Source organism: Sparus aurata, chromosome 13 (genome assembly GCF_900880675.1).
Source record: "Sparus aurata chromosome 13, fSpaAur1.1, whole genome shotgun sequence".
Classification (NCBI taxonomy): Eukaryota; Metazoa; Chordata; class Actinopteri; order Spariformes; family Sparidae; genus Sparus; species Sparus aurata.
Window position 1 is genome coordinate 12,329,705 of NC_044199.1, and position 11,962 is coordinate 12,341,666.

Here is an 11,962-nt window from a genome sequence, read left to right on the forward strand (position 1 = left end):
TCCTCGCTGCGGCGGCCCTGGGTTTGAGTCCCGGCCTGTGGCCCTTTGCAGTGTGTCACTCCCCCTGTTTCCTATCTATCTTAAGCTGTTCTATCAATAAAGCCAATAAAAGGCCAAACATTTTTATTTTTTTTAAATTCCAGATGTTAAGTATCAGTTATATTACTGCAATTGTTATTACCTTACTATTTCTTTATTACTGTCATTACCAGCCTACATTATTATAATTAGTGATGCATTCATGTGTATATCACTTCAATTTTGTAAACAGGAGCTAATTCCACGTGTGATCATTTATTAGTAGCCTAACTAGTAATAAAGCTATCAAACAAATGTAGTGGAGTAAAAACTACAATATTCACCTCTGAAATGTAGTGGAGTATTGGCATCGGTGTTATAAAAAGTACCTAAAAATACTTAAGTAAAAGTAAAGCCATCTCATTAAAATATTATTTTACGTATGTTGGGATTATTGATTATTTGATCAGACATTCAGCATTTGTTGTTGTTGTTTCGTTTAATTGATCTAATTGCTGATTTAAAAGTTTTTATTTAATTTAAAATGTGCTGCTTTGGCTCCGATGCAGCATGTAATCTACAAAGTAACTAAAGCTATCAAATAGATGTTGCTGGTGGTGTAAAACAGTACAACATTTGCCTCTGAAACGTAGTGGGGTGGAAGTGTAAAGCAGCAGAAATACAAAAGCCCCTCGAAAGTATACTTAAGTACAGTACTTGAGTAACAATACGTAGTTACTTTTGTTTATCACTGAGTAAAAACAAATGTTTTTTTTTTTCTTTTCTAAAAGTAAGCATCTTATTGGTTTATTTAGCAGTACCTCACAGTACGCAGAGTGAGCTGTCCCACTACATTTGGGAGGAACAACAACGCAGTGAGCCAACCCGCCCATCGCCCCGCAGATGACCGTGAGGTGGCTGTGCGCGGATCCGCCCGCCCTCGGAGTTGCTCCGGTTGGACTCTGTCCCGCTCGTCCTGCTGACTGTCACCGTAATTATTAGCACTTTTATCAGTCACAGGAGACGCACGTGGGGGGCTGTCATTGCGTTTGCCGTGCTGGTAAACTGGAGAGGAATAATGCTGTGCTGAGACAACGAGACATGTGAGTAGAGCAGCTTGATTTTCCCACTATAAAATATTAACATTAACTAGCTTCACGTCCCCAAATGCAGCTTAAAAAAAACTGCGCAGCACATGCTAACATTACTTGTGGAATATCCAGGTTGAGGAGAAGTTTGAGGTTTAATATTTGGGAGGACACTAGGGCTTTAAAAATTAAATGATATATTTTTAAAAGAAAGGGACACACACTCCTAATACACTTGACTTGAGTATGAAGGGGGAGAATACTCAAGCTAGGCTAACTGCTTGGTTGGGAGTTGGCTCTGCTCTAAATGCAGGTGCCTTCAGGTGAAGTGCTGGAAGAGTGTGGTGACTTCATTCATTTCAAACCTGACATGAGTTGTTCCTGGCTGGTAGTCTCCAATGGTCAGCATTTGAATGAGGGTGTAAAATGAAAAAAAAAAAAAAAAAAAAGAATAGAAAAAGAAAGAAAGAACATTTAATTCTAAGCAGTCCTGGTCCCCCAAACCCTAAAATGTGTTTCCGGGGTCTATTGTGTTTCAAAAGGAAACACACTCATTGAAAACCTTCACAAGCGACCAAACAACAATGATTTTGGCTCTACCGCACAAATATTTGTTGTCCCACCATACCCATTGTGAAGATGGGAGGAAGGGGAAGACGCCACTGTAAATCCAGAGAGCTCACGGCCGCAGCTTCACGCTCCAGCCTTCCTGTTTTTCATACCTCAGATCAGTGCACCACTTCTCCCAAGCCTTCTCCTGTCTTCTGACGCGACAAGCACAACTGGTTATTGCATGTGGACTGCTTGTTTTCCTTTCTTTTCTCTTTTTTTCCTTTTTCTTTTGTTTTTGCTTGCTTATTTTGTGATTCTCCCCCTGATATGTAGAGGTCAGGGGTGGTGGAAGAGGACGGTCATGCGGTGTACGAGAAAACAGAGGTACAGACATCGGAATGCCACAGGCTGTCTCGCTGCTGCCCTTTCTGCTGGCGCTCATGGGATACGGTGAGTGTCACCAGGCCACTTTGGTGAGGTAACTTCATGTTCGATACAAAGGGCTGGCGGGGTTATTGACTTTAATTGATCAGGCAAACACTCAACAAAGCTTAAATGGACTGCGCCCGCCTATGTGCCCCTCGTTCAAATGGGAGAAGGGAAATCGAGCTGAAGGAAAAGGCAGAGGAAGGTAACAGAGGGTCAACCTCTTATTCTTTGCTTTGCGAGAATTTGAGGTTTGCACAAGGGGATTGACACACTGCACCAGACGACAGCTCCTAAAATCATACGCCATTGTTCTGTAGTAGGACAGAATTATCGAATTTGCAGTATAGCCAACTGCAGCATCCAAATCACAGGAGCAGCAAGCTTTTTGATAAGGTGAAATATGTCACTCTATACCATTATAAATGAGATGTCCCGGCCTACTGATCATATTTCCCAGACGTAAGGGAACATTTTTTTGGTGCAGACCCCAGCAGAAACCACATCTGCATCCTTTTAATATGTCTTTTACAGGGAAAATGAAATACAAATCATCATTCCCCCCAAAATTGTGACTCGTATCATGATATATTATATCATCAAAAATAATAGCAAAATGATTTTTCTTTTCCTGATATTGTACTAATAAGCTTAGAGGTGCTGGTAATTAGTTAACTACCAATTGTTGAATGTATTGTTTGTATATACATACTGTACATACTGATGATGCCTATCAATTGTTTTGATTTGGATTGTGGCTCCTCAGTGTCCATGATGGAATGCTGAACTCATTATTTAGCTGTACTGTGCAAATTCCATCAATTGTGGCTGGGAAATGTGCCAAGAGACCCATACATAATTTATTTATTTTATTACTGGTCTATAACTTATAACTGTAGGCTGCATTAAGTTGCATTTCTTCCAGATTGATTTCTAATATTTGTGAGATCCCGCTGGACTTTAACCTTTCATACAGTCCAAACATTAATTGGATAACCTTTCATCTAATAGTCCACGCCAAAACAGATATTAGGATATCTGTTGTTGCCATGTTATTGAATCACTGCAGTAAACAGAAAAGCACCATATGGCAGCAGTAATCAACAGCTTGCGGGGTCACATCAAGAAAATTGAATGAGCAGATATTAAATTCACACAATAGACAAAAAAACAATATTGATTAAATCTTCCATGCATTCATTCCTGTAGCTTTTGCAGGGCTCAGTATCTGGCCCTCCCTCCACGTTGCCCTGAGCAACGCCAGTGTCTTTGTGGACTTCAGCACAAAACCCAACGGCAGCACCGTCCGCAGCACGAGCCTCTCTCTGGTCAACACGGACACCAACACCACCCTTTTGACCAGGACTCTCCCCAGCAACCAAGCGGCCGGCAGGGTGGAGTTCAACTGCTCCTGCTTCCTGTATGCAGGAACTTTCCGGTTCCTGCTGAGGCAGACCAGCATCTCCGCTGCTCACACTAATGGCACGGACGACAGCAGCAAGGAGAGCACTTCCTGGTGGTGGAGTTCAGAACTACACGTGCAGTGGCCCACCTTCCACATTGCTGTGGAGAGAGTTGGAAACCACTCAGGATCTTTTCAGGCAAGACAAACAAGGTCTTCACACACTATGCTGGTTTACTGTGCTGCAATATGATTAACATACATCTCTTCTTCTGTCTCTCCCCAGATTGGGATATCCACTAATGAACACTTTCAGGCTTGTTCCAGTGGCATTGACTCAGCCATCTTCCTGGAGGTCAGCTACATGGAGTACAACCAGATAGGGCGAAACAACATCGACAAGGTCCGAGTCCGCACGCGACACCCAATTAAACCCCTTCGTTCCCAGAGTGTTGAGCTGGCCTGCGCCTTCCCCTTCACCGAAAGGGACTTCATACGAGTGGCTCTGCGGTCTCCTCATGCAGCGCAGGATGTGAAGAGCTCTGGAGCTCTCTACCTGTCCCGCATCTTCTCCTACAAGCTGCTGGTGGAAAATGGCAATGCTTACAAGAGTGGTTGTGAAGGGACTATGACCGTTAAACTGATATCCCCACCCTGTGCTCACGTCAGTGGGAAGGTGTTGCTGTATAAGGATGCAGGGGCTGGAGCAGGTGGAGCAGCACTGCTGGGGATCGGACCAGAAGAGCCCTCTTCTCCTCCGTTGGCCTTTAACTGGCTGACGCAGGGAGAGAATGAGACAGAATTCAACTGCTCTGTGTTTTACCCAGGGAGGAATAAGTACTGCTTTCGCTTTGTTTTCAACTTCAGTCGCTCTCCCAGTCCTGCACAGACCTGTTTGGTGGTTCACCGGAGTACAGGTGAGATTTACAAGAGTGACACATTCGCATTTGGCAGCTGTAAATAATACATTTCAACCCCACTTCTGCTTCTGATTCAGCAATGTCAATAGATTCACCTAAGAATTGCTTTAGTCATCCATATTTTGTCAGATGAAGTCCGGTGGTGGATAAAACCCAGGCACTAGTTGAGGAATGGCCTCATCAAGGAGAAGGCATGAAGCCTTTTTCACAGAAGACATGTTGCCTCTTCACAGTGGGAAAAACATGAGTGATAAAATTAAAATGAACAATGGCTGCAGTTCATTTAGCTACTTCATTTTCAGGGTCCTGCTTTTGTGCTTGCTGACTCAATGGGACACCCATGTGTTCAATCAGTATTTTTTAAGACTGTCTTGTTTCGCCCACATCCAAAAGATATTTAGTTTACTGTCAAGGAGGAGTAAAGAAAGCAAAAAACATTTGCATATGAGAAGCTGGAATCATAGAATTGTATCTTTCTTCCTTATCTACCTTCTTAAAGAGTTACTCAAACTAATTAATTAATCATCAAAATAGTTGCTGTGTAATTTGATTATTAACAACTAATCAATTAATGGCTCCAGCGCTCGCTACTACACTGAAATTGTTATGATGTTGCTAAAATGCAGTGTGTTAGTAAGCATCATCAAATATAATCTGCAGCTGACAGGTCATGGTACTATTTTGACCCTTGTACATTCCCTCGAGCACATGAAGTCACACTGATCTGCTCTCACACATAACCAAGACACACAATTGAGTCGTTCATAAGAAATAAGTTTACTTATATGCGTATGCACACTATATTTAGATTAAGGCCGCTTGCCAAATTAAATGGAAATCAATTGAATGAAGTGCTTTATGGTGATGTTGACAGACTAAGGATAATAATGGTGGTTGTGTCCTAGCTTTGTCTATTTTAGGGGGTAAAGCATTAATTGGTTGATATCATCAGCGGTTGATTACGCTTCTACAGGCTTTATTACAGGCTTGTACTGTAAACTCTCTATTGTTTTATCTGCAATTAAAAAATATCCTTTGTTTTTTTTTTTCTGCAGAGTCATGGGGCCTGTGGCAGCCGTGGAGCGTGTGCAGTGTGAGCTGTGGCGAGGGGGTGAGGGAACGCGTGCGCGAGTGTTTGCTGCCCTCAGGTGTCGGAGGGATGCAGTGCACTGGCATGGTGAAGGAACAGTCCGTCTGCTCACTGGAGGACTGTGCGGGTCAGTCTCTTCATCTACTTTTTTTCTTTTTCAACTCTCTCTGTTCCTTGATATTAATTTTAAACACAACATCCTCCCCTTTCATCCCCAGTGTTGCCTGCACCTTCTCCATCCCCTCCCGCTGCGCCTGTCGGGGACGCGCCCCTTGGTGGAAACATGGTTGTGGTGGCTGGCATCTCCCTTTGCCTGGCTGTGATTCTGGCTACTGTTGTGGTGACTGTGTGGAGGAAGCTTTGCCACACCCCTCAGTGCAGCTCCGTCCGCCGAGGGTCCATGCATTCCCCTGGAGGACGCAAGCTCTCGGATGAGGCCTCTATATGTGGCCACAGCCTCCAAAGACCCAGCGTGTCAGATGGCCATGGCCTCCTTGGGGGTGTGGGTGTAGCCCAGAAAGATGCTGCATTGCTGGGCGGCCAGCCTCTCTCACAGACCCTGGTGATGCCTGTCTCTCAGGTCTCACAGGACTCAGAAAGGCTGTCCCCCTCAGGTCTGAAGATGTTGCCAACAATATTTGGGTATGTTTAGTGAATTGTTTACTTTTATCACACATGGACCATTATTGTCAAATGTATTATAATTCCCCAGTCTTAAAAAAAAATGTATTGTCTCTCTAGGTATCGTTTGGCTCAGCAGCAGTTGAAAGAAATGAAGAAGAAGGGGTTAAAAGAAGCCACACAGCTGTACCATGTCTCCTCAAGCCCGGTCCATGACACCTTGTTAGAAATATCTGCTTCACCCACCAGCTCCCCTATCCCTACACCAACTGGGTCTGCTCTAACCTCACTCCCTCCAGGCCTCCAGGACGACGCCAACTGCAACAACTTTCGTATCGCAGCTCCCTTTTCTGAGCTGCTGGCGCAGACTCCTCGGGCCACGCCAGACAGACTGAGCCCCAGGGTGGAGCTGGTCCTAGGCCCTCATGTCTCTGGTCATGCAAGCAGGGGCAGCTCAAAATGGCGAGATCGCACTGCTGACTGGGTAGAGATGGTGGAGAGGAGCGGGTTTGCAGGTCTCAGAGGAGGAGGTGGAGGAGGAGGAGATGCAGGAATGGGAAACTCCTATCATAGGAATCCAAATTTCCGCCGGACATCCAGTTTTAATGACACCAAACCACAGCCGCCGCCCTCTGCACACTCCAGACAGTTCAGAGAAAGAAGCATGACCCAGGTCACCAGTCCAGCTTTATTTATGTGTTTCTGTAGAGTGTATATTGTCTAGGTCTATTTAAGCCTTTTTAATTAACTAATATCATACATTATTCTTTTTCAGGTGGGATCTCGGACCCTTCCTGAAGGAAGTTCTTGGACCAAAGGAGGATGGGAGAGGCAGCCATATCGTTCTTATCCCATTCCAGAGCATGGGGCCTCGGACTGGGTTAATTCCAGACCTCAGAGGAAGCCTTGGATAGAGACAGCTGTTCCTTCTCACAACAGTGAACTCAGGCACACAGGGACCAACACAAATAGCATTTCAGAACATGCTAAAGCAGACCTCAGTGACACTAGGGAAAGGCAAAGGAGCTTTGATACCGGAGGTGGAGGGGGAATCTCGGGGATTGGGGGTCCAGCCACGGGGCCTGCCAGCCTGAGCGTAGATCGTGCTGAGCGGGCTGAGCTGAACTGGAATCGCCGTGGCCCGTCGCCCATCCAGAGGAATATGCTGGCCCGGAAATTAAAGGAAGCTCAGTCCTGCTCTGGGGTCAGGGGGCGGCAACGCAGCTCCACCTTTAGTGTGTCGTCCTCGGAGCAGAGGCAAGGCCGCTGCCGCTCTCTGCCGATGTCTGGAGACTTCAGCAGCAGTGGTGGCTCGCCGTACAGGCTGAGCGAGGCAGAGCAGAAGATGTTGGACCTGGATCTGTCCTCATCTTACGTAGGGGAAGAGGAGTAGATGACCTGTCACATCTGTGACTTTAACCTCATTTTGACACAGACCCACATATCAGTAATAATTATGTTGTATGTGAGAGATCTAAGGACTTTGAGAGAGCGAAAAAGTTTTTGTTTCAAATACCATGTTTTTCTATTGCATTTTTTAATTGTTATTGTGTTGATATTTCATTTTCATTTTGATAGGCATTATGATTGAGCATACTGTATTTTTGTACTTAAGTGTGCGCGTTCAGAGTGCCTCTGTAGGTTTCATATTTAACATGGCCTTGTACCCGCGTCTGTATGCACTGTTAAACACAACCCTTTCAATGACAGTATTCAAAACACTACAGAAGACATCTCAGTCTCTGTTGTTATGCACCGCTGAATGTGCTGTTTTTATAATGCTGTGAAGTGCCACTGTACAATACTGTACTGTACTGACAAGCACTCTCCCTACGATTTAGTTTAGGGACAATTTGTAATGTGTGAGATGAGCGATGTCAAGCCTTTTTTCATGTATTTCCTGCAAAATGCACAATTCAGATCAATAGTAAGCAGACTAACATGAATGTCAATGAGGCATTGTGGCTGAGATGCTGCTTGTGTTTATTGTTTGAGTAATATAAACTTTACAGAAAGCAGTGCTTTATGGGAAACAGTAGATACTGATTGTTTCAAATAATGAAGCAAAGGGAGCAATTAAAATACAAAGAGTGTAAACATGGCATCAGTGTTTCCTCTCAGTCACTAGGGAATTTGAAGCCTTGTGTTTTTTTTTAAATGCCCCCTGCTCCGCTGCCCTCGACGTCTAAGAAAACCAGAGGCCGCACCTTCATGGTGGTGTGTCTGAGGGAGTACCAAAGGCCTCTCCAGGTGCCCCACACCACACCGTTGTCATACTGGCCCTTGTACTGTCCTGTGCGATAGAACTTCCCATTTAGGTTGGCTGCATGACATCTGTAGATAGAAAGATAGTACACAATGTCACGGATGTAGTATGTCTTTTTTTTTTTTCCCACAAAGTTATAGGTTCTCGCCATGGTGTGGTAATGGTAATGAACACTTTGATTTATTTGAAAAAGGTCTCACCTGTTGAACCACCATCCTGCCTTATTCTCCACAGCACAGCTGCCCTGAAGGTAGCGGTCATTGTCCTGTCGATGAGCATCACCAGCGTCAGTGTTATTGGAGTCATCGTCTGCACATTGTCAGTAATCTTCCACTAATAAATAGGTTGCACTTCATAATGAGGGTCCTTGTACTAGCATTAGAAGCATTAGTTATTAGGTAATAAGGGCCCTTTAAGTCAATATAAGATGCTTCATATTATTAAGACAACGGTATGTAAGTCTTGACGGCCTAAAAATATGTTTTTTGTCAGATTATAATAGATTTAGAACCACTAGTGAGAAACTTGTTACCAGTTTAAAGGTGCATCCATACTGTAATAATTAAATAGGGGGCAGCATACCGTCAGAGTAACTAACTGCTAGCTGACATTAGCTAGTTGCATAAGTTAGCCGGACAGTAAGGGGTCCGGACTGTGAGCTAGGAGTAGTTTCATGAGAAAAGCATGGGCTGGGCTAGCTACGTGCTAATGTGCTAATCTCAGTAACACAATACATGACATTGAAAATTATATCTCTCCATGTTCTGTTGATCATTTTGGTTAATTTTTAATTATTTTTTTCTTACATATTTCTTAAATCTAACAACAAACATGCATGTAATGAACTCTTATACAGTCTTATGTTAATAAGCACCTTATAAGGACTTATACGGCCTTGTTACCTCTTAATTAAGACTCATCATGAGGTTGTTAGTAAAAAGTGTTGCCAGGATATATCACCAACCTGATCTCTGGTGCTGAACTGCATGCCGCTGAGGCACGCGGACCAGTTCTCCACCATCCCCGCACCCCCAGTCAGAGCATCCCCAGCCTGCCCGCTATACAGCTCATACTGGAGACGATACTTGTCCTGGAGTAAGTGTGAAAAGCAAGTAGAGTTTGTTAGTAATTGCTGCCTCTTAGACCAAGAAACAGAACTGTAAAACGTGTCTTACGGCTTCATCGGTGATCCTGAAGTTCTCGTAAAATGCATAATTTTTCTTTCCGTCCCAATCCATCAGATCTATCTTCACCAGGTTCTGGCCTTCAATGCAAATACATATTCACAAAACATGAGAAATTATGGAAAAACTATTTAAAAAGATAAAACACCACTTATTAAAGGGGGGAGAGGGATTTAATCTTTTCTGACCTTGTGAGAGTATAGAATGAATGTGATCGTTCCCCAACCAAAACTCATCATTCCACAGTTTGAAGTCTCCGAAGCCGTCTTTGTAGTCCACCCAGTCTCTGAAATGAGAATCGGGCAGCCATTTTTTCCTCGCTCTATCGGCGCCTACATCGTGATCTGATGCTGAGCTTTGCAAGGACCCGTGCATGCTTTACTCCCTCTGATGAAATACCTGTCAAAGTCCACTTTCCCGTGCCGACGTTTCTGAAACACCGTCCAGCCTCCCCCGTCCTCCATGTCGCAGTAGACCAAAAGAGGCTCCTGCCGTGATTTGGGTCTGATGCGGTAGAAACCGCTCGGTGGTCTCAACCTGTCGAACAGCTCGGAACAGTCTAGGAAGATAGCATTGAAAAGGCCTTAAGGATGGCTGCCTATCGTGCTTACCATTGACACATATAAAATTTGTACTTTATGTCGCATAAAAATCATGCACCGTAGACTTTTTATTATATTTTTTGTTCATATATTATGATATACAGGGAACCATTCTTACCTTTGTCGTGGACAATCAAATTGCCTGCTGGTGGAAGTGTTGTCATCAGTGCCTTGTCAGAGCTGTCTAACGTCCCGCTGCTGTTGCTGCTTACAGTGGGAGCCATGTCCGGTTCAGGTTTCGTATCCGACGCAGAAGACTGAAAGGGCCGGAAGTATTTGTGCATCTGCAAGTGCTCGACCTGCCAAGCCCCGATCAAGAGTTTATTCTCTAGCTTCCTTATGCTGCGCTTTAATGCTGCAACCTCAGGCCCGCAGTAGTCCATCGCCTTTAAATCAAGACAAAAAAAAAAAAGATTTCAAGTTATACACTTGGTCACTTTGGTAGCCTGAGAGGGGCCAGTGAAAGCACAGGGCTGCATCGTCAGGCATCAACAGAACAGGTTTTTATTTGTGTGGACTTCTCTCTGGACTTTCTAGGAACGACAGTTGCTAAACAGCATGTGCCCGCAATCTTTAAAACCACACATTCAATATTCAACACCAACACAAAAAGACAGATCTCGATGTCCCTCAAGAGTAGAATGAGCTACGTACTGACAGCTGTGAAGAAAAGGCCACGGCCAACAGCAGCAACACCAGCATGGTTTGTAGGATGAAACCACTCGCTGAAATCGTAGTCTGAAATCATAAATGCAACATATTGTTAAAGATCGAAGCACACACAGACACTGACAGAGGAGCTACGATGCGTCCACCTACCTTCATTTCACAACCTTGTTTTGTCCAGGTTCAGTGTTCTTTTTCCTCTAAAGTGTTGTCAGTATTATTTATAGGCTGGGCCGGTTCTGCATGGTACACATTAGAGGATCCAGATTTCGGCCAACCTTTTTTTTTTTTTTTTTTGACCAAACACTGAAGCATTCTAGTATTTGAGAAGATGAACTGATCCCAGACCTGCAAAAGAGTGTTGAGAGGACGTCATTCCTCACATACCTGAGGTACTATCCTTTATTTTTTCCTGTTTCCTTTTTAGGGAAATAAAACCAATCGATCTATTTCTTATCACTGCGCCCCCAAAAGACATAGTGTCTTCATTAAACAGAAATCAGTTTGATCCTTATAGAGAGGGTTTGGTTGGCTCAAATTCAAACATATACACTTTAAGTTCAAAGTTCAGTTTTTAAGTTCAAACAACAAAAGAGACAACGGAGCAGAAATGTTCTTGATCATTTTGTCAGCTGCCAACTGTCATCACATAGTTAAATCATGTAATGTATATGAGATCCGCCTTATCTGGCTGACATGAAATAAACTCCTGTATTTATTGTGTGTTGTACTGTATGTTTACTGATGTATTTGTTCATACATGAAAATATATCTTTTAATCAAACAGCTGGCTTTAAATGGAGCTTATTTCTCTGTTTCAGGGTGATGTCATCATTTTTTTTTTTCAGTCAACAGTCAAAAACGATCCAGGAAGCAGCAAATCGTAAAGAATGTTTTATATTTGTACTGACATATGTTTGGACAATATCTATCGTATGTAAGATACATTATTTGCGCAATTTTGTCAGTGTTATATTAATAATGACATTGCGTTGTTCCAGTTTGTTTTTAAGGTTGAAAGCATTTTTTTTTAATCCAACCCACAGTAGAACGTTTAAATGTGATGTATATTTGGCGCCCCCTTGTGTTAGTTTTTGGTTAGTGATCGTTTATATTTTTGTTGACAT

The 11,962-nt window shown here is 43.5% G+C and overlaps 2 protein-coding genes across 3 annotated transcripts; one reads left to right on the forward strand and one right to left on the reverse strand.

Moving 5' to 3' along the window:
* The first annotated feature begins 896 nt into the window (after positions 1 to 896).
* On the forward strand, positions 897 to 8,246 carry thsd1 (thrombospondin, type I, domain containing 1). 2 transcript variants are annotated; one of them, XM_030436923.1, is made up of 8 exons: positions 897 to 1,121; positions 1,992 to 2,108; positions 3,294 to 3,685; positions 3,773 to 4,403; positions 5,462 to 5,623; positions 5,715 to 6,138; positions 6,238 to 6,790; positions 6,893 to 8,246. In XM_030436923.1, the coding sequence occupies exons 2-8, from the start codon at positions 2,057 to 2,059 to the stop codon at positions 7,508 to 7,510; spliced, it is 2,832 nt and encodes a 943-aa protein (XP_030292783.1). In that variant the 5' UTR covers positions 897 to 1,121; positions 1,992 to 2,056; the 3' UTR covers positions 7,511 to 8,246. The 2 variants fall into 2 exon arrangements, with proteins under 2 accessions (XP_030292783.1, XP_030292784.1); XM_030436924.1 differs by having other exon boundaries at positions 3,303 to 3,685.
* Positions 8,075 to 11,067, reverse strand: fgl1b (fibrinogen like 1B). The gene is made up of 9 exons (XM_030436925.1): positions 10,989 to 11,067; positions 10,824 to 10,907; positions 10,288 to 10,555; positions 9,967 to 10,126; positions 9,756 to 9,853; positions 9,559 to 9,647; positions 9,348 to 9,473; positions 8,584 to 8,648; positions 8,075 to 8,451 (listed from the first exon to the last, which is right to left on the reverse strand). Exons 1-9 carry the CDS (start codon positions 10,992 to 10,994, stop codon positions 8,271 to 8,273), a joined length of 1,077 nt encoding a protein of 358 aa, XP_030292785.1. The 5' UTR covers positions 10,995 to 11,067; the 3' UTR covers positions 8,075 to 8,270.
* Between the last annotated feature and the right edge of the window lie 895 nt (positions 11,068 to 11,962).